The sequence below is a fragment of the Podarcis filfolensis genome, assembly GCF_964270895.1.
Source record: "Podarcis filfolensis genome assembly, chromosome: 17".
In the NCBI taxonomy this organism is placed as follows: Eukaryota; Metazoa; Chordata; class Lepidosauria; order Squamata; family Lacertidae; genus Podarcis; species Podarcis filfolensis.
Genome location: NC_139621.1, coordinates 3,899,145 through 3,925,451, shown reverse-complemented (window position 1 = coordinate 3,925,451; position 26,307 = coordinate 3,899,145). Strand labels below are relative to the sequence as shown.

General features: G+C 48.8%; 1 protein-coding gene across 1 annotated transcript; it reads right to left on the bottom strand.

The window, feature by feature from the left end:
• ABCD1 (ATP binding cassette subfamily D member 1) lies at positions 1 to 26,307 on the bottom strand. The gene is made up of 10 exons (XM_083594249.1): positions 25,144 to 26,307; positions 19,607 to 19,787; positions 16,954 to 17,096; positions 13,617 to 13,785; positions 9,578 to 9,672; positions 7,715 to 7,860; positions 7,010 to 7,155; positions 6,665 to 6,749; positions 6,023 to 6,148; positions 1 to 4,455 (listed from the first exon to the last, which is right to left on the bottom strand). Exons 1-10 carry the CDS (start codon positions 26,080 to 26,082, stop codon positions 4,251 to 4,253), a joined length of 2,235 nt encoding a protein of 744 aa, XP_083450375.1. The 5' UTR covers positions 26,083 to 26,307; the 3' UTR covers positions 1 to 4,250.

Below are 26,307 nucleotides of genomic sequence, written 5' to 3'. Positions count from 1 at the left end.
TTTGTGATCTATAATATTTTTATTATCAGCATCTGAATAAACCTGGCTTCTGCCAGCATAAAAGGCACTGTGAGGGTAGGAGAAAGGGGGAGTGGGATGGCAGTTTTGCACGTACATAACAGCAGAGAAAGAAAGTCTTTGTTGCATAGTTTTGTAAAATTCTGACATCAGAGCCAGCAGATGGGAACAGCCTCATTCCACTGAGAATTTTGACACATGCTCAGCCCTCCATGGCACACACTCTGGCTCTCCCCCGCCCCTTGCCAGGCAATAGTATCACATTGTTTACTTGTGGGGCTTTCATACTGGGAAGGGCACGAAGTGGATGGCAGGCTAAAAATAAAAATAAAAAGATGGTCCGAAGACAATTCAGAAATAAGTTTTAAAAACATCTTACAAAACACACAGACATACTACAATTAAATAAATCAGCAATTTATACAATCAAGTAGAGGAGAGGAAGAAAAAGTTGAAACTCCTCACTCCAAACACCTGGGACCCACTTGGGAAGTCCCGTCTCTTCGCATGTATTTATAGGGTTTCAGAGCTGTTCCAGAATGAACAATGCAGAGATTTTATTTTCTCTCCAATAGGATTGTGGTGTTGCTATGCACACACTTGCAAATGGCTTGCCTTAAAATTTGGCTGGAGTAGCTAAGCCAGGCAGGTCTGTGATCAGGAACAAAAGAAGAACCTGTGTTGCCGCTGCTCCCCTAGGCAATGGCGGCCAATACAAGGAGCTGCTCATGAGAGCGAGAGAGAGACAGAAAACACAACAGCCCTGAACTTCCAGGCTCTCTTTTCAAGGCTTGCAGGAAGCTGCAGCAATGACGAGACTTGCAAACATAGAGAGCAAATCAGAAGCAGATACAGGAGAAACCAATGGCAACACACACATATGCAGAAGAATGTGGCAGAGTGGGCTGTACTACTTCTAACTTCTGGTGGGGGCACTCTCTTTTGATGGTCACACGTACACAAGCTCCCGGCAAGTATAAAACTAACACAACATGGAGAAAGTTTCTTTCAGCTTTCTCTTTGCTCTGCTGTTTGCTTAAAAAAATTCACAGGAAAGCATATGTGTGTTTATATATTTAAGGAGATGACTGCCAGCAAACTAAAGGAGTGCACTTTTACTCTGTCAGGTTGTTACCATCTCTTTCCTTGACAGGTGCAGATCCATTTGTTTTTGTGATGCTGGTATTTTATGGGGTTTGATGCATTTTTGTGGATTTGGTTTTCTTGTCTGTATATTTGATTGTTGTAAGCAACTTTGAATTTACTTTTGTAAAAAAGCAGAATACAGATTTAAAAAAATATTTAATAACTCCAGTGTGGTACTTAAAAGACGCCGGGGATGGTGGTGATGTGTGGGACATGAAATGACCTCCCCAGTGCCCAAATTGGCTGGCGACACGGGCCTTGTGCTTTGTAAAATGTCAGCAATTGCCCTTGGGGAAAGGAAAACTCATTGGACTAGTTGACTGAAATTACGTTAAGAATTTATCTGGTTCTCTGAAGATGTGAGCACACTCTGACTGAGGTGGCCTCTCTGTGAACATGGCTGGACTAGGCAGCAGAGCCTGCAAAACACTGTATGAACTTGCTTCCCTTGTTAGCATCTCAAGATGATCCGCCCTGCACAATGTCCTCCCCCACCACAATGACATGTCAAAATTTGGAAGTGGCAATTTCATGGGGCACAGGGAGCCTTAGGAAGGTTGAATGAAACCTGCAGGCTGTGGGCTGCCAAGCTGTGGTTTTACTCCTCCAGAAGCAACATGCCATTTGAGAGCAATGTGTCTATCCCAATCCGGGATGGCTCCCCCATAGGACAAGCAGGGTTCCAGGTGCCAGTCCTGGGGGGGTGCCAGAGGGCCAGTTGCCAGGTGTCCCTGGGCACAGAGCTGTGGAATCAGGCTTGCCACCCAGCTTAATGCAGCCTACCAGCCTCATTGTCAAATAATGCCTTCTGCTCTGTTTTTTGCAAGAACAGAGATTTAGTCAATGCAGGTTGCAGGGCTGGTATAGCTCTGAGCCCCCTCCCCCGGAAGAGCCCCCTCCCCTCTGGCTAAGGCCTTATGTGTCAGCAGCCGCTGGGCCTGAGTTGCTGCACACCATGCAAAGTGTTGCTACGTCAGGCACTCTGGAGCACTGTGGGAAAGTTAACACAATGGGTGGTTTGCCAGACTCTGATGCTGCCAGTTAAGTTCAAGGGCCAAGCATGGCAGGCCACATGACTGCAGGCCAGTGCAAGATGTTTCAGGAAGGGAGAGCCGAGGGTTCATTTCCCCTAAGCAACCATGCATCTTCTTTGCTTTCTTAGGAAGATGAGGTGTGCTTGGAAGCAGCAGGACTGGGAAAGGGAGGCAAGCGGGGAGAGGAGGAAATACCCGTGCAAAAGGGCAGAGGGGAGAGAACCTAGTGCATGAGGCAAACCCTGATGTCCCGCCATCAAAGCCAACGGCTGAAATATTTAAAACAAATAACGGCATGATGGCTGTAGCTAAATGTGCATTTAAAGGACATGGGAGCACACATCATTAATAGCTTGCTGGTCTGTTATTTCACGTGGAAAACACAACTGGCAGTGAGTCTTCTAACAATAACAACAACAACAGTAACAACAACAGCAGCAATCACCTTCATGACTAATTAAAAGGCGGCTCAGTTTTTAAGAATAGACACATCTGTGCAGACTAACACTGGCATAAGTGAAATAGGGGACAACCAGCAATCCTAGTTCCTTTGCCACACACTCCCTCTCTCCATCGCATCACGCACATGGCAAGAGGCAAGACCCAAATTGCTGCACTCCTCCTAATGTGGATATATGCTGTGCAGTTGAACTAATGCAGCTTCACTGGCTGAGGCCTTGTTGTCTGTATACAAAAACATCTCTTTCTCTACCTCCACCTCCACCCTGCTTTAGAAAACGAGGGGAAATGACCCCAGGAGAATTCCTGCTATTTCAAGGAGAACAAGTCCTAAAGGATAGCTGTATGGAAATCAAGTCTCAGCAAGTTCCCATAGAAAGTGCCCTAAGCAAATGGCACGGGGCCTTCAGCTGGCCTTCACAGGGAAGACCAGTCCCTCAAAATTAAGGGACTAAAGTATTAGAAGCCACGAGGACAAAGCCTCAGGAAGGGCTTTATGTTCTACAGAGTTGCACAAGAGGGGCCCAAGACAGCCCAGGACCGTGGCTTTCAAGGCTTCCCACCTCAGGGGACTCCATATTGGCTTATCTGCTGAGGACCCAATTTGTGTCTGGGACCCCTGCAGTGTGAGAGGCATCTTAGGCCACACACTCCATTTGTAAGGGCATGAGGCAGACCTAAAGTGTTGCCCCAGAAAAATGAACAAACCCCACATTCTGAAACAGTTGTGGAAGGTCGGTCAAAGATGTCGTGGTGAGGTTTTTTGACCGCTTGCCTTGCATAACTTACCCATCTTCTCACTGGGAAGCTCTCTGTAAGTTCTGAGGAACAGCAAGGTTTCAGAGAAAACTGTTGAAAATTACTGATCTAGAGCAACGTGGATTTCCTAACTTGCTCCCTTGGCTGCCATGTCACCCACATGGTGTCCAGGTAAGGAGGCTGGCCTTCCTCAAGAGGAGCTCAGCGGGTGAAGGTTGAAGGGGGTGCTGCCCTTTGCAACCAGCTTCTACAGCCCAGTTGTGGCGAAAAGGAGGCCACCAGGGAGAAAGGTGCAAGAGCTACATTCATGGCTTGGATTCGTATCAAATGTTGTGCGGCTGTTTTGTGTGGAGAAAGGCGGAGACCGGTCCTGCTGAACCTTCCAGGCCTCTAAGGTGTGGATGATGCTGGAAGCTCACTCCAAAACATCCACAGATGCAGAGGGCAGAGAATGGCAGTGGGGCAACAAAACCCACGCTTTGGCGTTACTATCTTGGGATATTCAGGCACTGTGTGTGTGAGGTGTGTGTGTGGGAGAGAGAGAAAACTTCAGAGTCACTTCTCAGGACGGGGTGACCCATTCCCTCCCTCCAGTCCTAGAACGAGGCAGGCTAAGTGAGAGAAGGTGGCAAAGGGCACAGTCAACAGGTGCCAGAAATAAGCGATGCCCCAGCAGAGAAAACGTGACTCTTCCTTCAGCAGCCTGGGCAACAGCCGGCCTTCTTCTGCAGCTCCTAAGAGGAAAGGAAAGCAGCCGGGATCCTCTTACTGAGCACTCAGCCGAGTGGGCCGGGGCAGGAATGGCGAGGGGATGCTTCAGGGTGCCTGGCTCTCTCAGATGTGTCCCGCTGGAGAGGCCGTATCTTCACCCAAGATTTGGCAAAGTTCACTGAGACGCTGCTGCATTTCGGGGACTCCGGCCAGCTGCTGCTGCAGGCGCTGCTTCTCCTCTCGCAGGGAGAGACGGGCTGCAGGGTCCAGCTTCTCAAAACGCCAGCCCCCCTCCCCGTCAAACTGCAGGAGGTGGGTGTGGTACTTCCTGAAAGTGAAGAGGGAAGGGCTGCTTGAGATGCTGGTCTGTGCTACGCTTTGCTCCGGGCCTCCCAGCAATCTTTCCACACCCCACACCCCTGTGCGCTTGGCCTGGAGCTCTCGCTGCTGCCCCTCATTCCTCGGAGTCCAGTGAGCGCCCTGTGCGTGGGTGGGGTTGGCATCCCTGCCTGCTCCTGGGGAGGGATCTTTCCGCTGAGCTGTCTCTGGGGGAGTCAGGAACAAAGCGGCTCTCAGTCTCCAGGGATGAGACTCTGATGCCCCCCTCCGCCCACACGGCTTCCTGCTGGGGACGTGACTCCCTGCTTGGGAGACAGCCAGGGACTGGAGGGGCGGTGGAAACATGGAGAGATGCGGGGAGGATAGGAAGTCTTCTGGGGGCAGGAAAGGACAAGGTGGGCAGGCCCAGGCGCAGCCAGACTCTATGCAAAAACAGTCTCCTGTCCCTTTCATAATGTGTGCAGAAAGGAAGATTTTAGCAGGTGCATCCTCTGCTGTCATAAAGCTTCAGTTTATTAAAGACACAGGACTTTTGGAGTCGGTGGGTTATTCTAGGTCCTCCTCCAAAACCCCTCTTTCCCTGTCCGGGTCGAGCAAAGGGGCACCAGACAGGTGATCCACTCTATGGCAGCCTCTACTGGTCACAGAGGAAATGACAGGGCCTGCCTCCAGGCTCACTAATGACACAACCCTTTCCTACCCTGTCTGGGTGGCAGTGCCAAGTGTGAACCAGAGGAGGAAGGGGGTTCATGCAGTGGCAACTGAGGTTTGGGGGTATGATGAAAGCTGGGATGGGGAGATACTGACTCTGATACTGGGAGGGAGGGGTCTGGCAGGTGGGGTGGTCTGGCATTCCAGCTTCTTGGGGAGAAAGGGGGGGATATAAAAGCATGCACAATCACAGGGATAGGTAGAAGCAGAGTAAATGGATGTAGAAGTGTGGACAGACTCCTGGAGGCATTATAAGCCTGCCAGTCCACTTCTCATCTAATGCTCAGATGGTTCCCCATCCTCCTTCTCCAATTCCCTGTCCCCTGTATGAGAAAGAGAGGCAGAGAATAAGGGGTGGCCCACAGGGACTCCTGCCTGGTAAATCAGGTATGTGGAGAAACTGCTCCATTTGTGGCAGAGGTGTACCACCATGGAGACTGAGGGCCTGAGGAGGCACACTGCTGCAGGGATCTCCCCAGCCTTCCCTGCTCTCTCAAAAGCCCCAGTCATGGGCCAGTGTGTGGCACAGCTGACTCCACAAACAGCTGATGGGCAAGAAGGGAGAAAACATGTGTCCAAATGACTCCAACTAACTAGCCTGGATGTCCTGGTCTTGTAGACAGGAAGCTCCCTGAGCAGGACAGGCGAGTGATCCAAGAGCACCCAGTACTGTAGAATCATTACAGGGAAGCGGGAAGACCACTGACTCGGAGGGAAGACCATTGGGAGCCCCATGGAAGAGTGAGATAGATGTATATAAAGTCCTTGGATCAAGGGGCTCCAAAGGAAGAAAGGCCAAAAGAAACATGCCAGGCAGAAGACTGTAGGTAGAGCACAAAACATACCAGAGTGAAGGTCGGTGGGTGATCGAGAGCAATGCTATCCCAGCATCCTTTGCAGCTTGAAAGATCTTGCCTTCTACATCAATGCTGACGGCACTGGTGCATTCATCCAGGAGAGCGTACTTTGGCCTAGGGAGGAAGAGCAGCAGCCCAAATGAGAGACCCCAAAGTGGCTCTTTGGCTAAGCCAGTCTGTACACGGCCACACCTACACTGCGTTGGCCATGCTGGCTAGGACTGATGGAAGTTGTAGTACACAAGGTCTGGAAAGCGCAACACTGTGGCTAGTCCTCTGCTAGAGGGATTATGGTTGATTCCAGACAAACTGCCTCATTTCTTTGCACAAAGTTTGTGGGAAGGTTATGCAATATCTGCTGCTTAAATAGCACTCACCCCGATTTATTTGCCAAGAGGTTATACAAACATTGCGTCAAGCGATTCTTCTCTCCTGCTTCCCAGTGCTTTTTCCTGTCACTTTCCTTACTGAAACCCCCCCCCCTTTTTAAAGAAGTAGGTTTGTTGCACAAGACTGCCAAAGCCACTTTAATTACTCTATGTGAATTTGCTGGAATGCAACTGAATCCCATGCACAGAATAGCAGCAGCGGCCAATAATCAGGCCTCTCACTGCACTTGTAGGCACTAACCTGTGGTAGAACATGCGGGCCATCCCCATGCGCTGCTTCTCGCCACCAGACAGCACATCCTTCCAGTCGCTGACTGCTTCCCAGCCTGGCCCCGCCCATGGATGGAAAGGTAAGAGATTTCATTGGTCAATGCAGATGGTGCAGCAGACCCTCCCATTCGCCCTGCTTGCCCATTCACTTTCTGCTCCACACAGCCAGAGGCAAAGGAAGCAGAAATGACAATTTCCCTCCCCATTTGTCTCCCATGAATTAAAGGTTTGTGTGTTCCCTCTCTCTCTCTCTCTCTCTCTCTCTCTCTCTCTCTCTCTCTCTCATGCTCATCCCACCTCTCCTGGTTGCACCCACCTCCCTCACGCTGCACAATGTAGTTCAAGTTGACAATGCCCAGGATCCGCTCCAAGTCAGCGTCCGTCTTCCCTTTCCGTGCCATGTCCTCTGCAGTGTCTGGGTAGATCACTTGGTCTCGCAGGGTTCCCACAGACATGTATGGCCTACCATGAGATACCAAGCAGACAAGTCATAACATTCCTTGGTGTGCAAATATATTAATATGACAACAACAACAATTTATATCCCACCATTCCTCCCAAGGAAGCCAGGACGGCAAACACGCAAATGCTAAAACAATGTGGAAGATGGAGCAAGCTTGTTTTCTCCTGCTCTGGAGGGCAGGACTCAAACCAATGGCTTCAAGTTACAAGAAAGGAGATTCAAACTAAACATCAGAAAAGAACTTTCTGAAGGCAAGAGCTATTCCACATTGGAAGGCTCTCCCTCGGGAGGTTGTGGACTCTTCCTTGGAGGTTTTAAAGCAGAGGATGGTCATCTGTCAAGGATGCTTCAGCTGAGATTCCTGCATTGCAGGGGGTTGGACTAGATGACCCTTGGGATCCCTTCCAACTCCCTTACAATTCTATGATTCTATTTCCTAATTTTAACACATTCAGCCCCATGAAGAGCAACCAGGAGTCTTAGGTTCTCTCTTTTTTGTTCCATTGTATCACCAGCCTTTCCCTTCCCCGCAGACATCTGAATACTGGTCCTTTGTACCTCTGTGGAATGTAGAACATACGATGTGGGGGTGGCTTGTAGAGGATGCCTTCATATGTTGGCCAGAGTCCCCCCAGGATCCGGAATAGTGAGCTCTTCCCGCAGCCATTTGGGCCAGTGATAAGCAGGTGCATGCCCTCGTCCACCTGCAAGAAGGCATCAGAGAGCAGTGTGTCTGATTATTGTTATTGTTTTATTATTTATCACCCACCTTTTTTTCTGACAGGGACTCAAGGTGCCTTACAGATAAAAAAAGAACAGCTAAAAACATAGAGAGGTAAAAATCACTGAAAAACAATTAAACATTAACAGAATTAAAACTATATGTATATATGTGTATTTTTAAAAAATACAATCACATCAAAACAAAAACAGCACTGGGAACAGCAGTCAGTTCCCCAAAACTCACTGGAACAAGAACGTCTTCACCTACAGCAGAAAGACAGCAGGGAAGCAGCCAGTCTAGCTTCTCTAGGGAAGGAGTTCCAAAGTTGCCTGGGAGCAGCCACTGAGAAGGCCCTCCCTGCACCCCCTCCAAGTGTGCCTGTGAGGGTGGCAAGACCGAGAGAAGGGCCTCCCCAGAAGATCTCAGAGCCCAGGCAGGTTTGTAGGAAGGAATACACTAGCTTGGACCTGTAAAGCAGCTCAGGACTGCAATAGCTCAAGGACCACCTCTCCTCATATGAACTGAATTGAACCCTGTGATCATGATGGGAGGCCCTTCTTCGTGTGCCTCCTCCATGAGAGGTCTGGAAGGCGGCAACATGAGAAGAGGCCTTTTCTGTGGTGGCTCCCCAGGGAGGCTCGTCTGGCACCATCATTATAAATCTTTAAGTGCTAGGCAAAAACTTTTCTCTATAGCCAAGCCTTTGGCTTTTCACTATCTGTGGTCTTTTAGAAGTGGGTGGGATGCTTTTAATGCACTGTTTCCCTCCCCCCCCCCCCAGTTTTAATGTATCTATGTTTTTGTTGTTGTTAGTTTGGTTGGTGGGCTGTAAGTCACTTTTGGTTGCCTTGGACCTGTAAAGGCCAGACTCCCCTGCCCCATCTCTCCTCGGCCTTTGGAGGATAGATTCAACTCCCCTGCCTTGGGAACCTGGCCCCACTCTCACCCCAAATGGCCCAGAACGTAAGAAATCTGTGATCTGCCAGCCGCTTTAGGCCACCTGCCAAGTGACATTACCCCTATGGTGCCCTGGCAACTATCTCTGAGCCACGTCAGGCTCTCTCTCTCTCGCCCCACTCCTGTACTCTGGCCGATTTTCCAGCTCTTTCTATGGTCTTGCAAAATATAATAAAGAGAAGGCAGTGATCAAGGTCTTATCAGCCCCCCCAACACCACACCCCCTGCTCCTCCTACCTGACCTTGCAAAGTCAGCAGCACTGGCAGGGACTCTCTGTCCCCCCCCCCTTCCCTCAACTTTGCTGCTTCATATCTCCTACCGACAAAAAAAGCTTGCAATCTTAGCCCAGACTTCTCTCCATCTTTCTTTTAACAACCCTGCTGAATCTGAAGAAGGTTCTTCCAGGCCTTCAGCATTAGAAACCTCTCAATGTTAGAACTCTGCCCTAGGATATATCTTTCAAGCAACAATACAGAACAGAATTCCAAGCAATAATACACAACAGGCTTAGCAACCAGTAGCAAAAATGGAAATGGGGTCTGCTCTGCTCCTGTGCCTTCATGAGCAAGTTGATCTGCAGAAATGTGCAAATGAAACTTCTCATGGCATTGGAATATAAGGATCAATGTTATCACATGCAAATTCCTGGATACCAGGCAACTGTTAAAGGCACAGCCAACTCAGCCAGAGTCTCCCGGCTCCTGCTCCCCGCTTTCAAACTTTGTTTTTTACTACTTACCCGAATATTGAGACTGGTGACCACGACGTCTCCAGTGGGGGTGATGATGGGTATGTTTTCACAGACAATTCCATTGTCAACATCAACCACACGTCCTGTAAGCAAAATGGGGTGGGGTGGGATGGGATGGGATGCGGGGGGAAGGAAGGAAGAGACTGGATATCAAATCCACAATGAAAGACAGTGTTCCAACCCTTGCGAGAGTGAACACAGGCTCAGCCAGAAGGGGGCAGCACACCCTCTCACAATCCTCCTGTCTCCTCTCTTGCTCAAGCCCAAATTTAGACTTTGCCTGGGAGTGGAGAAAGAATGCAAGGTGGGGCCCCTATATCTGCTAAACTTTGTCCATCTCAGTCCTCAGGATGGTTTGCGACAGGCCCCTCTCTGACACTGGATCTGCAGGGAATGGCTATGGCTCACTGGTTAGATTAAGGCAGTCTGCACATGCTCATGTGCACTCCTCCATTTGGTATTAACATGCACATGACTTTATGTTATATGTTTCTGGGAACAAAGCATGGCTTTCAGAAGAGGCTCCAGGACGCAAAGCCCTGCTGGTCTAATCCAGTCAGGCCAGAGAGAATGATGGGATGGAAAGGAAGACTGCTGTACTACTGCAAACCAAATGGAAGACATAACTTTGACAGGTGCCACTTCATACAAAGTGGGGAACACTGTACCTGCCAAAACTCCTCCTCAGCCTTCAAGGCACAGGAGACAAATAGTTATCCTTCCACTGCGGTCATGTTTTCTGACCCAACTGGAAGTCACCTTGCGGTCAGGTCAGAGGAGGTTCAGCTGGTATTTGTTTATAGGATGAAGCCAGGATAACAGGCGAGGAAGTGTATTAGGATGAGTCATTAGCTGGTAGGATTGCCATAGCTGTCCCATTGCTTAGAGGATCCAGTGATAACCAATGGACATGCAAACAGCCCTGATGGATCAGACCAAGGTCTGTCTAGTCCACCATTGAAGGAAAGCTTTGCTTCTGCATATGATGCTGCGCAAACCATTCTAAGCTGAAACATTCCTAGAATGTTCAGTTCACATTGAGTTCGTACTCTGACCTGTTCTTAATGCATAGTTGACCACATCTACGGATGAATGCTATATCAATCACTAGTAAAAGTTTAATTAGGAGGTTTTCATGCCTGTCTAGTTCTGTGCTCCCTTTCCCAGCCTTTAATCTATTGGTGATTAATGCCTATATGCAACCTTTGCTTTGTACTTGTGTTAACCAATCAGCAATAAGCACATACGTGGCAATGCTGTAATATTCAATAAAAGGGACTCCCTGAGACTTGCTTGGGAGATGCCTCCCAGATGACACTCGCTACCTGTCTGTCGTTATTTCAACCCAACACACCATCCCATTTCCCCAGTGAGCAGCCAGATGCCCCTGAGAAGCCCACAAAGAGGACATGAGGGAAATGGCCTACTCTCAGCAACTGGCATGGAGAGACGCTGACCCTGGAGGTCAGATACAGGCATCATGCCTTGCAGCCAGCAGCAGCCTAATCCTCCCTTATCCACCTTTAAAGAAGGTGGCTGTCCACACATCCTGAGCAAGTGAATTTCACTGCTTATGTGCTTGGGGAAGAAGCACTTCTGTCCTGAATGTCCTGTCAACTAGCTTCACAGGATGACTCCGAGTTCTAGAGTTAGGATGAAGGGAGGAAAATGTGTCTTTCTCCATGTCATGCAGCATTTTGTGAACCTTAGTCATGTCCTACCTTATTCACTTTTTTCCTGAACTGAAAATCCCCCAGAGCTGTAACGTTTCCTCCTGGGCAAGTTGCTCCACCCACTGATCACTCTGGATGCCCTTTTCTGCACCTTTCCCCAAACTAACAATGCCATTGAGGCAACAGTTTTGTAGTGCAGGAGTGGGGAGTCTTTTTGGCCCAGTGGGCTAAGATCTTTATTTCCCCAACCCCACGAGCCAGCTTTGACAAGTGTGTGGGGCCACCCATCTGCCAATCATCAGGTGCAAGGTGGGTGGAGGAGTCTGCAGGACCCAGCAGGACTGACGTCTCCATTCTCCAGCTGAAGAGTGGAGGGTTCAACACTGCTCTCTGCAGGCGGCTCCATTGCCAGCATATCCCACCCCCCACGACTAACAGAAACAGGACATATTGTGCAATGTTGTCAATAGATTATGCAAAACATATCAGGGAAATATACTTAATTTGCATAATTCATCCAGGGCACTGAATTTAAACTCAATTTAAGCAGGTTTTAAAAAAATAAAAAATGAACAGAATACCCACAGCCCTAGCCTTGTCGACTTGCAAATTTCAACTCTGTAAGTCACTTGAGCCATTTCTTTTGATAGAAAGGCAAGATAAAAATCTAACAAACACGCACAAAACAGAATTACCAGCACAGACTCTGGCCTAGAACTATACATTTTAATAATAGCCAGGGAAGCTGTTGTCAACAGAGAGCAAGGAGCAGGTACAATGCCTGCTCCCATGATGTGATGGGCTGCAGGGTGAAGAGATGGAGAGAGAGGTGTAAAATGTGAGGGCAAAGACAAGAGGAGGTGAACTTGCTTTGGGACAGATGGAGATGATGCTGGAGAAAGAGAAGGGTTTGGTGGAAGAGAGAGAACAAGAAGAGAAGCAGGACACCAAAAAAAGAAGTAAGAGCGGACACAGAGAGCAGAGAAACAAAACTTACAGGCACAGACTCTGGATTCACAGACTGCCCACTCCCCAACTAGAGATGGGCAACTGACACAGCCATCAACTTATCAAAAGTAGTTTGGGGTTTTGTTTCCTTTGTCTTTTCATTTACCCATGCTTTATAGGTTAGTTGTCCATAGCATAAAGCAGGTGTGGGGAACCCTTGGTCCTCCAGATGTTGCTGAGCTAACCCTCCCACTGTCCCTGGCCATTGGTCATGCCAGTTGAGGCAGATGGCAGTGGCATGGGGGGGAGCAAAGGTTCCCCATACCTTGGACCTGGAACAAAATGTTGCAGTGCAGTGCTCCCTATTCAGGATTCCCGCCGCTCCATCTTTCTATTTTTACCTTCCAAGAGACAGTCAGCGTTATGTGCCCACTGAGAATGCTCAGTGTTTTCGCATGTCTTTTTCTTTTGTAGTTCAAATGGCAGGGTTCCCCCGAGTCTGCCGATGCCTCCCTCTTGTACACGGGTGATACTATATTGGCTACATAAGGACTGGCACTCCGAGAATTGAAATCACTATTTGTATGTACAGGATGTTGCTCAAGCATCTATTGTGCTATAGAGCAACTGCCAGTCTGCCTCTCCTTAGCAGTTACTAAGGGCTATGTGCATTACTCAGGAAAGGAGGGGAAATAAAGTAGATGCACAGTCAAGCAGGCAGGAGACAATCCTGACTTGCTGGCAGAAAGGTCTAGTTCTCACCGAGGTGGTAAAACATGCACCCGGAATGTACCACTTTAGATTGTTGGTGCAAGAGCTCCCTTGAAAAGTCCCCTCCATATGAAACATGTTTTTTAAACCTCCACACAACCCTCCCCCCCCCCCTTGTTATCTGGGAGAAGCCTTCCTCCTGACATGCTGCCTTTCTTTCTTTTGGACTGTACAAAAAAAAAGTAACTAAAATAAAGCACTCGCAAGTAACTCCCCTGCAAGTTGTAGTAAGAAAAAGCAGGAACACAGCTGAGAGAACCCCTGGCAAGGTGGCTCCTACATGGTTTGTTTTGTAAAGAAGTGCCTTCAGTCACGGGAGCCCCTACCTGCAATTCGAAGTGCTATAGCCCAGGCCCAGGTTTACCAGCTCACTGAGAACTAGATCTGACGGAAGCTATGCAGCTGTCTCTGGGTTCCTGTACCCTGATACCTATGCATGTTTACTTGGCCGAAAGTCCCATTGGGTTTTATGGGACTTCTGAGTAATTGTAAATAAGATAACCATCTTGGTTTGATCCTTGCCACCACATGAACATCATCTCTTGATCTAGCAGGATGCATCTCGCAGTTACCAGGCCAGCAGCAGTGCAGGTGTGCCATGTCAGCCCAATATAGTCTGGAGCTGAAGGCCTTACCTTGGATTTTGAGTGGCCCTTCTACCCGTACGCCATGCTTCATCACTCTTCCAGCATGAGCCTGACCCTCCTCAAGCTCTCCAGGGCGCCGGAAGTTGCAGGCTTTCACCTCTTCAAACACTTGGAACATCTCATGTACGCGAGCAGTGTACCCAGCCAGCTCAGTCACCTGAATTAGGAAGCAGCAAGTAACATACCTTAGCACCAGAAGGGAAACACAAAGCTTTTAGGGATAGAGTTGGGATATTCTTGGTAATAGCCAACATTAGTCTCACTGAGACTAATGTTGGCATCACCTTGCCAACAAAGGTCTGTATACTTAAAGCTATGGTTTTCCCAGTAGTGATGTATGGAAGTGAGAGCTGGACCATAAAGAAGGCTGATCACCGCAGAATTGATGCTTCTGAATTACGGTGCTGGAGGAGACTCTTGAGAGTCCCATGGACTGCAAGAAGATCAAAACTATCCATTCTTAAGGAAATCAGCACTGAGTGCTCACTGGAAGGACAGATCCTGAAGAAGGGGCTCCAATACTTTGGCCACCTCATGAGAAGAGAAGACTCCCTGGAAAAGACCCTGATGTTGGGAAAGATGGAGGGCACAAGGAGAAGGGGCCGACAGAGGACGAGATGGTTGGACAGTGTTCTCGAAGCTACCAGCATGAGTTTGACCAAACTGCGGGAGGCAGTGGAAGACAGGAGTCTGGTCTAGGGGGTCACGAAGAGTCGGACATGACTAAATGACTAAACAACAACAGTCTCACTGAGAGTAGATCCCATTAAGTCCACTGATATCCATTAACTCATAGAGTAAACCCATTGATGTCAATGAGTGTTACCCAGAGTATCCAGCATTGGGAAATCACTCCAAGCATACAGGTAAAAACAACAACCCCACAACAATCACTAATATTACAGACCTTCTGGCTTCGCTCCAGACTCCTGAAACCAGCTCAGTCTGTCAAGTTTTAATATGCCTAATTACTCAGAATTCCCATATAGCTCAATGCTCCTTTTTCCCAAGCACACACAGAACTGCATCCCACTAATGAGTAGAGAGAGCTGCCACATACCAGGTCAGACTCTTGGTCTCATATATGTAGCCCATTATTGTTGGGCTTGCAGCTCTGCAAGAGTCTTAAATCTCAGTCTTTCCCATCATCTGATCCTTTTAACTGGCAATGCCAGGAATTGAACCTGAAACCTTCCGGATGCAAAGCATCTGATTGACCACTGAGCCAAGGTCCTTTCCCAAAGTTGCAGGAGGTTGCTTCAGCAACCTTCCCAGAAGGAAACGTTTCCAAAGGCAGAGTTCCCTAGGAAGTTCCTGTGAGTAACCACTGGCAGTTTCTCTCTACCTGGGGCACATAGTTGGCATTGTTAGGAGGATGCCATTAGATGGCAGGGCGGTGTGTGTGTGTGTGTGTGTGTGTGTGCGCGTGTGTGTGAGACGAAACACATTTAAATAAGTTTCAAATCTCTTTAACTGAGGGTCCCAGATGTCTAACCTGGAGTTTCATTGGCCCGTTTCAATCAAAGCTTATGCATACACTATACCTTTAAAGCACATTCTTTCTCTCAAAAAATTCTGGGCACTCTAGTCTGTTAAGGGTTGCTGGGAAATGTAACTCTGTGAGGGATAAACTACAGTGCCCAGGATTTTTGGGAGGAGAATAAGTTCCTAATGTTCTTTAAAGGCATAGTGTGTAAAGAACCAGAGTTTCAATCAGGTTTAAAGACCAGTCATGTGGAGATTCCCTTAGAGTGTGTGATGAAATAAAGGAAATACAGTATGTTCTGGTCCAGGAAAGGGCAGATTTGTGGAATAGACTTTGCATTTCCCTAGAACCCTCAAGCTCCACCAATTGGAGCCTGGTTTGGAATACAGGTGCTAAGAATTAAAGAACATGGTGCCTTTGAGCAGCTACTGAACCCAGGGAATTGTGTTGAGTTATCAGAACTGAACTGAGTTCACAGTTCTTCCATGTAAAAAATCTACTCCTTGTTTCTTCATTTTAGAAGTCTGGTTGGGAAGCAAGATATGTCATTTTGTTGCTGCAATTATTAAACAATTGGGAGTCTCAAATCCCTGCACAAATACCACACTAGTTCCAGATCCACCTTATGCTCATTCCTATTCTAGACCAGGGGTCAGCAAACTTTTTTAGGAGGGGATCAGTTCACTGCCCCTCAGACCTAGAGGTGGGCCAGACTGCACACGCGCACACACACACGGAACAGAGGGGGTATTATCTCTCTCCCCCAGCCCCTCCCCTCCCCTTGCTTTCCTACCTCCTCCTCCGCTCTGCCTGCGGTTGGGAGCCAACGCTGGCGCTGCCTCTCCTTTCTGGGCCAGCTTTCCCGGGAGCCAGGTGGCGGGGCCAGCAGGCATGCCAAGCTTCAGCCAAAGCCCCGTGACGCACCTATCACGATGCCCACAGCGCGGCCATGGACGGAGAGGTGGGTGGCGAGGCTTTGGATGGCTGGCACCAATCATAGCACAGCTCCCGTCCTCCGCAGGGCAGGGAGAAGCCAGGAGGAGGCACCACCATTGTGTGTTGGGGGGGGGGGAGGAAATGGCGCCTGAAAAAAATGCAAAAAAAGGCGCAGTCCAAACGATCACACTGATCCAAGTGGTGATTCCAGGATTGTCCGCAGGCCGGATCCAGAGGGCAATTGGGCCTGATCCAGCCTGCGGCCCTTAAGTTTGCCGACCCATGTTCTAGACAGATCCTATACATAAGTCTCACCAAGTTCAAAGGGAATTATTCCCAAGAGTGTGTACATAGGAGGGCAAAATTAGATGTCTGCTTTGAACCATTTGGTCTGTTACAGATCAAAACCAATCCCACGAAGTATTAGAGCACTGCACTAGGTCAAAGATCATGCATGTGGTGTGTTTTAAACTGTTTTTGTTTTGTTTTGTTAGTTTAATGTGTTAGTGTTATGTAGTGTTTTTGTATTGTATTGTATTGTATTGTATGGTTCTTTTTTCTTTTTGTATTGTTCTTTTTTATAGTGTTTAAATTGTTGGAAAAGTAATAAATATTATTTTTAAAAAAACAAAAACAAAGATCATGCATGTGGGTGTTGGAAAACATGATCGTGTAAGGCAGAATCTAGGACGCTGATGTGCAACTGGGAACTGATGCCAGGACATTGTGCTCCCAGGTCTTCCAACCTTCTGGGTGTGGGCTGTGCCTTGCAGAGAAGTGCAATTTTAGGATTTCCCCTCAGAGGAAAACAGAAACGACGTGGCTTATTCCCTTCCTTCAATTGATAATCAAACCAACCCAGTTCCTTCTGGGTCAACCCAAGCAGCCAAGCTGCATCCGTACCTCTTTGTAAGAAGAGATGACTCTCTCTGTCGCATCAGCTGCTGCATTCAGTAGACTCCGTGCTGTGGTGAAGGCTTCGGTTCTCAGGCTCACCAGCTCATTCTCCTCCATGTCCAGCGCAGCTTGCTTCACTGCCTCAGGGTCTGGCATGGGAGGGGAAACCGACATGGTCAGCAGAAACTCCAAGGACAACATCTCTACCCTCCATTTTCTAGCTCCACAGCTGTTTTTAGGACCCGAGCTTGCCTGGAAATCCCATGCTCTCACCTGGAATCCTTTCCCTCTGGCCAGGAACACTTGCCTACTGATTACTTCCTGCATGAATGAAAACATAAGCAGAGGCCTCTGAAACTCCCTCCTGCCAGCATCACTGGCATTGGTGAAACCTCTCCCGTAGGCATTTGAGGCATTTGCTTCTAGGCACAGGAAAAGGCTCTTTAATTCTCTCTTGCACCCTTGTGGTTAGCAAAGATGTTTTAACAGAGTTATTCCCTTAAATATTTCCTTTGTTTGCCAGATTTATTTATTTGGAATACTTATTACCTGCCCTTCACCATATGTCCCAGGGCAAGGTGCATTCCAAAATCAATAAAACAAATTAGCTAAAACTCCAGTTAAAACCATACTTGAAAACCATAGCATTAGCTTAACAATGGCAAAACAGCTGCAGCAACACAGCATGGGGGAAACGGTTATTCCATCTTTAACCTCCACCTCCAGACACATGTCGGAGGGGAAGATGTTGCAACACCTCTCTTGTTCTGCCACCCCTTGAATTTTGCAGGGCAGTGGTGCTGCATACAGGGCCTAATGTCAGGAACATATGGTGACAGAGCGAGCCTTCCCTGTTGTAGATGTGGATGCTGGAGGAAGGAGTAGCTTAAATAGCCATTGGTCTGTCTCTTGGCTAACATGGGAGAAAGCAGCTAAGACAATATCTAGGTAGCAGAGGGGCCCTTGGTAGCAGATGCTACAGCTGCAACCAGATTAGGAAATCCCTGAACAGCCTGTACTGGATCACTGGACCTTCAGTTCCTACTCTAACTGGGCAGGTCCCAGAGACTAAGCTAACAAAGATCCTCTTCAGACTTGAGGCGTTGGCGAGGGCAGGGACAGCTCAGACACCCACAGCGAAAACAACAAAGAAGGCAACAAATCTTCCTGGGATGATCAGCCTTTCGGTTTCTGTAATACCTTTACATTTAATCATCAAATATCTGCATAATTAGATTTGAACTCAGGAAGAGGAACCTGATCACCTACTGCTGATCCTGATGGGTCATTTCACCAGAACTTTGAGCAACAGGAGAGAAAAATACCTTCCAGAAAGAAAATTGTTGCATAAGGCAGCAGGGCTCTAGGCTTAGGCCTAGACATTATAAGATTATCAGTCTGACAACACCCTTCATGTCATTCTAGGTATCATTACTCAAGAAGATATATGGAACAGGTGAGCTGCCGACCTGCCCAGCAAGTTATCATTGACGAAATCAGGATCACACACACAGGGTGAATTAATAATAATAATAATAAAAATTTATCTATATCCCGCCGTCCCCAGCCGAAGCCGGGCTCAGGGCAGCTAACAACAATAAAATAATACAACATTCTAAAATCTTCTAAACATTCTAAATACTCCATCCCATGTAAAGTTTCACTGTGAGCTGTCTGTATAATCTGCTACCGCTCCTCTCACTTCCACCATAAGTGGAGCTCTTGCAATTAACACAAGGACACCTGTTGCCTATAAAACTAAGGAGGAAAAACAGGGTCTCCTCTTCACATCTCCCCAGCTACAGCCGTTTTTCAAAACCAACATCTGTGTTCAGTGCCATAGCTAGCGATTTTCATGCGCAGTGAAGGTTTCCAGTTCTGTACACACAAAAACAACTGACCTCAGGGAGAGTGAAGAATGGTTGTGGGCCTTTAAAAGCAAAGACCAAGGACTAGGAATGCAAGTATCTTCCAAAGAGGTCCAAAACAGCAAGCAAAGGGTGCAGCTCCAAACTAAAGCAGTGGATGTGCAGGGCTTAACCCTTTCCTTACCTGCTACTTTCAACCTTCAATCACCTTGTTATCATCTCCTGCCCCAGTTCAATCTAAGATTCTGCACATTCATTTACTGTGTTCTTCAGGAAAACAGCTTAAATTTTCTTCCCCTACCCTAAGCTTCTTCTCTAAATCACACAGTCTTCCTGTCACTTTGAAGCTGTTTTGAATGTCCTGACCCCAGACTCTGCCAAATGTGTAATTCAACCCAAAGATTACAGCCACTTCCACATCTTCACTGCTCAGACAATCTGTTCCTGCAAGGGGAGCGGGACTGGAAAGATGTGGCTGAGACAGGGGCTGCCATGTCACATCTATCCTGTTTTCTTCCCTCTCTGCAATTTTGTGGTTATATGTACTTCACTGTGGCAAAACTGGCAAGCAGAGGGCCAAGGAGAATCTGCAGCAATGCCTAGCCTGATGCCCTGCCTAAGCCTCTTAAGCAAGCTGGTATCGGGCACTTCATCTGGCATCTTGAAAGCATTCTCAAGTATCGCCTGCCAACAAACAATTATCTACTTTATTACTATATCAATAAGTGACACCCAACACGCTCCCATCACCCTGTTGTTCCATTCTAATTACAAAAACTGCCTCCACTCACCTGTCTCAGAATAGCCAGTGGCGGTGATGATTGGCACAGCTACCATGACCAGCCCGGCGGCACTCCACACGTACTTCATGAGGAACTGCTCCAACATGACATACCAGAGCCTTTCTAGGAGCAGCACATTGATCTGGGAGGCCAGCTCACGATAAGAGTGCCGCAGAAGGGACAACTCCACCTGGAGGGGAGGCCAGGAGACATTATGGCATTGGGCAGGGTGATGAGATGTTTATTATTTATCATTTGTATACAGGTGTATCCCCTATGAGGTTCCCAGGTCTCCCATCCAGACTGCGACCAGACTGCGACCTGCTTAGCTTCAGTCAGGCAGCTGAAATCCCACGCCCTTAGACTTGGCCTTAACGCAGCTGCTGAGATGGAGGGCATTTCCATGTGGCTCTAATTTCAGAAGCACTGCTGCTTTACTTCCATGTTTGGAGTTTAATTAAGAACCAAAGAAGAATCCTGCTGGATCAGGCCAATGGCCACCTAGTCCTGCATCCTCACAGTGGCCAACCAGATGCCTGCAGGCTGGCATGAGCACAAGAGAACCTGAAATTCCCAGCAACTGGTATTCAGAAGCAGTACTGCCTCCTATTGTGGAGGCACAGCAGAGCTTGATCGCTAGTAGCCATGGATAGCCCTCTCCTCCATGAATTTGTTTAACCCTCTTTGAAAGCCATCTACATTGGTGGCCAGCACTGCTTCCTGTGGAAGAAAGTACTATAGTTTAACTAAGAGCTCTGTGAATGAGTAATTTCTTTTATCTGTTCTGAATCTTCCGACATTCAGTTTCATTGGATGCCTATGACCTCTTGTCATCTAGGCAGCCCAGGACCCCCAGACATACTGCCCAGGCTTGTGCCGGCCTGGGGAGGTCACTTTGGTGGTGCTAACATACTGGTTTGATTTCACCCCCAGAGGCACACTCCATTGTCTCAAGACAGACAGAGGATCACAACAGCTCCACTTTTCTCATGATATACATAATTTTATGAACTTCTATCATACCACCTCTTAAAAAGGGACGTGGGTGGCACTGTGGGTTAAACCACAGAGCCTAGGACTTGCCGATCAGAAGGTCGGCGGTTCGAATCCCCATGACGGGGTGAGCTCCCGTTGCTCGGTCCCTGCTCCTGCCAACCTAGCAGTTCGAAAGCACGTCAAAGTACAAGTAGATAAATAGGCACCACTCCGGCAGGAAGGTAAACGGTGTTTCCATGCACTGCTCTGGTTCACAAGAAGCGGCTTAGTCATGCTGGCCGCATGACCCGGAAGCTGTACGCCGGCTCCCTCGGCCTATAGAGGGAGATGAGCACCGCAACCCCAGAGTCGTCCACGACTGGACCTAATGGTCAGGGGTCCCTTTACCTTTACCACCTCTTAGTCACCTTTAAAAAAGGTAAAGGGACCCCTGACCATTAGGTCCAGTCGTGGACGACTCGGGTTGCAGCGCTCATCTCCCTCTATAGGCCGAGGGAGCCGGCGTTTGTCCACAGGCAGCTTCCGGGTCATGCGGCCAGCATGACTAAGCCACTTCTGGCGAACCAGAGCAGCGCTCGGAAACGCCATTTACCTTTCCGCAGGAGCGGTACCTATTTATCTACTTGCACTTGACGTGCTTTCGAACTGCTAGAAACTATAAAGTTTCAAATGCTGCAAACTTTCTTTGTACGCTCCCTGGAGGCCAGAGGTAGCATTACCTCTTTGTTAGAGAATCTGCTTCATCTGTGCACATGTGCTGAAAAGGTTCAATGGTTCAAAAGTAGCCACTCCCACCAGGTTCAGTGCTTTTAGCAGCAGACTGACCTGCATAAATAAGGCAGGTGATGCTTTGCTCATTCCTTTATCTCCATGTCAGGAAAAGTTTCCTTCTTTACTGACCACCAGCCAGCTCTTAAAAGGCACTTGAGCAATTTCCACAAGAAAGAGGCAGAAAGACAGTTTGGTTCATTACATGTGTGTCCTTTTTCAGGACTACAGAATTAAGGGACGACTGACATATGTGAATGAACCATTGCAATTCTCTGCTGTCATAGACAGAACTCTTAGAGATTTTAACTCTTAAGATTTTAACCAGCCCTGTTTCTTGTGTCCTTAACAGCAGCTACGGCAGCAGTCTCCACCCCCATGACAAGAGAAGCCTCATCAACATATATTTGCCCAATCAATGTGCTGTTAAAGACACAGCAGCAGGGAAAAAAGAAAAAAGAGTTGGGTCACTGGTAACTGTCAAGTGATAAGTACTCAAGTGATGTACCTGAATATGTGAACTGGGGCTAAGATTGTCCCTCCCTTTCTGAAAGGGAGGAGATAAGAGGTGTAAAGTAACCCCAAGGATAAAAAGTAGGGGGAAGATTTCTAAAATTCAGTTGTTCTAATAGCACAATCCTATGCCTATTTACTCAGAAGTAAGCTCCAGTGGTTGCAATGGGGCTTGCTTCCCAGTAAGTGCGGCTTCCACTATCTGTGTGCCCACAGAAATAAGAAAAGTACTATAGCAGCACACACCCTGAACTTTGGGTTACAAACTGAAAAGCCACATTTTGAATAAGGAGTCCCAGTTCCAAAACCAGACTTTACTAGCACTTCACTGGTGCTAAATGGTTTGTCAGGGTTTTCATCACATAGATGCAGGGATGCAGCAATACAATACAGTGGTACCTCGGGTTACATACGCTTCAGGTTACATTTGCTTCAGGTTACAGACTCCGCTAACCCAGAAATAGTACCTCAGGTTAAGAACTTTGCTTAAGGATGGGAACAGAAATCGTGTTCTGGCGGTGCGACGGCAGCAGGAGGCCCCATTAGCTAAAGTGGTGCTTCAGATTAAGAACAGTTTCAGGTTAAGAACGGACCTCCGGAACGAATTAAGTACTTAATCCGAGGTACCACTGTATTTGCATTCATAGAGTAACAGCCAATGGCCAGGGGGGCTATCGCTCTGGGCACAAAATTCTGAGGGGGTGCAGCCAGGCGCCTCCATACAGCCACCAGCTTCCGCGGGGATCCCTATCCTGGCAAAGGCAGCAAAGCAGCCTGTCAGGGGGTGGCACCACTGCCACCCAGGCACATCCTGGAAGGCCCCGTCCCAGGCTCCCCGTCCTTGCCTGCCTGCCTGCCTGCCACCCTGGGGCCCAAACTGGCCTTGCCACTATGTCCCTGGCAACGGCTGGCAACGGCAGAGGCTCCGTCCACCTTCCTCGCATTCCTGAGGCCACGTTCCTGAGGCCATGCCACCCTTCATTCTCCAAGCCATGCCATGCCAAGGCCTCGCTGAATGGCTGCCCGGCCAGTGCTTGCTCATTCCTCGCTCAGTGTGCCAAGCTCCCTGGACGGGAGCAAGAGCAGCCCAGGTCCACAGTGAGTGGACGCAGATGGAGCGAGGGTGACCCCAGGGAAGCCCGACCCAGCGCTCCTCTCTGCAGGCATTGAGGGGTTTTGCCCACCAAGGGTCATGTCAGCCAGCGCCTGCACAGGAGGCAGCACAACACAGCCCCGCTTGGTTCCAGGCACCAGCAACCCACGCTACACCACTGGCCAATGGCCAATGGCAGCTTTTAATTAACTACTGGAAGGTCAGGGTGTGGTGCTAATACCTAGTCTTCTCCTTAGTTCTCTGCAATTGAAATTGGGAAATTGCTCTGTCCCTTCGTCTCTGTGGTACAAGCCATGTTAGCCTCACAACAGCAATTCGCCTGGTGTTAAATCTACAAAAGTGCTAGTTCAGCCGCACTGGGACAGGGAGCCTGGATTGCACCAAACCAAATCTACCTGTGATTCCCAAATTGTGGAATGCTCTCCCCAGGAAGGTTTGCCTTGCACCTCCATTATACACCTTTAGGTGCCACGCGAAAACATTCCCCTTCCACCAAGCCTTTCGCTGATTGACATCTGATGCTCTTTTAAATGTGTTGTGGGAGGGGGGATTATTGGCTTGTTCTTATTTTTACTATATATCTTTTGTTTTTTATGTTGTAATTCTATTAGATCTGCAGATCTAGGGCAATATACAAATTTAATAAATAATGGTAATAATAATTAATAACACCCTGAAAAAATACAGGAGGTGCAAAGGGGTATGAGATAATCCTGCACCAATACCACGACTTTAATAGGGAGGGCAAAGTTAATGAGTACCAAGGCAGGGAGATCAGCATTTCCTGTTCTCCACTTACTAAAGCCATTGAGGAGACAACTAACAGATCTTGTCTCAAAGAGATGGGGATGGGGTGGCTACTGTATTTGAGCCACAGTCCTGCTATTCTGACAATGGCTTTCATATGGGAGTAGTATTTTTGTCCTATGCTGTGTCCCCCACCCTTCCAATCTGCTGTGCAGGACTGGTGGAAGGCCATCTAATGCTGAAGAGCCACAGGTAGGTAGACCAGTGGAGGCGGGGGCAGCTGGAGGCACAGCACAAATGCATCCAATAGCCCTAAGAAAACCCTGAACATTCAGAGATGATTGTCTTAAACATCACAAGTGGTGACACAATTCAAATGTCATCATGACTAATACTGGTCATACTCCTTTTTCCTAAAGGGCAACTGCTGCTATAGACTTTTTGTCTGAGGTGTGTGCATGTGTGCACAAATCTGCATGGTTCTAATAAATGTTTAAGCACAAAGGCTGGCCCCATTGCTGTATTTCTGTGTGCGAATGTGACCTACAATTACCCTTAATTTGGGCAGGATGCCAAAGGCAGGAGAGTTTTCGGCCTTGGAATGTTCCTGACACAGCTGGGCTGGAATGGAGAGGGGCGACTACAGTGGACATGTGATAAAAATGGCAATTAACTTCAGTCACCATCGCCCTCAATATAAGAGCATTTCCCCCCCCCGCCCCCCCACGATGATTCAGAAAACAGGAAGAGCCCAGATCCCCTGATTCCCAGCTCTCATCTGTTACTGTTATATGTTATCTGATCCATTGCTTTTCCAAATCTGGGGATCAGAAATGGTGTCTGATAAACACACTGCAACTGCCGTCCAATCGCCTCCGCTAGGCAGTGCAGGAATCCTTAAGTGCCACACTTGGAAACGCCTGGGGCTGTTTTGACGGTTGAGGCAGAAGTCAAGCATGAGCAATAGAAACCAAGAAAGGTTTCTATGGAAATTTAGACTGGTGGAGGATTACTGAACATGGACAGATTTGAAGCTGGATAAATTCAGGTCAGGGCCTCAGCCTTGCCCTCGGACAAATTCAAGGAAGAAGACTACAAAGAAAAGGAAGTAAACAAGGGTGCTGGTTTCGGCTCTAGCTTGTCTCTCTATAAAGCCAACTTCACTTCCACCGGCCCAGGGCCTGGCAGGGTCAGCTGCCTCCGTTTCGGAGCTCAGGGGAAGAAGAGAAAGTGGAAAGACATATAACAAAAGAGGGTGGGGATAAACTACCCTTCTCCGTTTCTCCAGTTCTATTACACTATAATTCCCTGTCCGGAAACCCAGGAGTCCTGGCTTCCAGTAATCCTCCTATCAGCTGATCCCTGCTTTCCTCCCAGAGAACCATGGCACGTTGCCCACTTGCTTTACCTTATGGCCCCCATAGAAAGCAATCTCTTCCGAGTTGGCGACCACCCGGGAATGCATGTAGCGCAGCTCCCCTTTCCGACGTGCCTCTTCAGCCACCAGCTGGCCAAACTTTGGCGAACAGGCACGCAGCACCTTAGCAGTGACGCAGACCACCAGGCCGGCGATGACCGAGGGCCAGGCTGTGTCGGCTCCTTTCGATCTGGCTGAGCTGAGCAGGGTATAGGAAGTGACAATCACATCCAGCACCGGCTTGGTCAGGTTTGAGTAGAGGTGAGCCACGGAGTTGGCGAAGGCCACCAGATCTTCTGTGAGAGACTGGTCCGGGTTGCGCAGGCGTCCGTCCATGTTGCTGACGCGGTAGTAGGTCTGGCCCTCAAAGTAGAGCCGATAGGCATGGTCCGCTAAACGTCCGCGGAAGGCCAGGCTCAGCTGCCCTTCTAGGTATCGAATGGCACTGTTGACAAATGTGGCAGGCAGGGCAATGAGCAGCCACTGAAGAAGCTGCCACGTAAAGTCATGCGGGTTCTTGCGGACGATGCAGCGGGCCAAGCGCCCGTCCAGCTGGGCCACGTAGACCGAGAGGAAGGTGCGGCTGGCTAGGGCGGCCGAGTGCAAGGCCAGGAGCCCCGTTTCACGGCACAGTGGCCCAGGGAACAGCAACCTCAGCAGGCGCAGCAGGCGGAAGAAAAACACCCTGTTCACCCCGGGTGGCGATGCTGCCACCTCATCGGCTGCCCCCCACTTGGAGGCTGGCTCTTCAGCACTGTGGTGCCCTGCTGAGTTGGCATTCACTTGGTGGTCAGAGGAAGCCCACTGTCGCCGCAGGACTGGGTACAACTTCTTGGCTCCATACGCCGCCACCAGGAGTGCCACCGCCGCTCTTTTCGCCGTGACCCCCTGGGCCAACCTGGCTGCCACTTTGGCTGTGGCAACTGGCATGGTGTCCCTTAGGGTGGGGTGGGGGGCACTGCCCCTTGGTCCTGGCTTCCTCTCTGCCCCCCCACCACTCCTTCTCCTCCTCCTCCTCCAGCTCGGGTGCTCTGCTCTCTGCCCGGCTGTGGCAGGGCTGGCTGTTCAGCCAGAGTCCGCTCTCACCCCACAATGCCCAACCCTCAGCCTGACTAGGTGGGAGGGGACTGAGCCATGGCCATCCCTTAGAACCAT

Coding starts and splice junctions, on each gene's coding strand:
- ABCD1 (XM_083594249.1), bottom strand. CDS start 26,082: ATGCCAGTTGCCACAGCCAAAGTGGCAGCCAGGTTGGCCCAGGGGGTC. Junction 9,673..13,616: donor AGGGCCACTCAAAATCCAAG/GTAAGGCCTTCA, acceptor TTTTGCTTACAG/GACGTGTGGTTGATGTTGAC. Junction 6,149..6,664: donor GCCCGCATGTTCTACCACAG/GTTAGTGCCTAC, acceptor CTTCCTCCCTAG/GCCAAAGTACGCTCTCCTGG.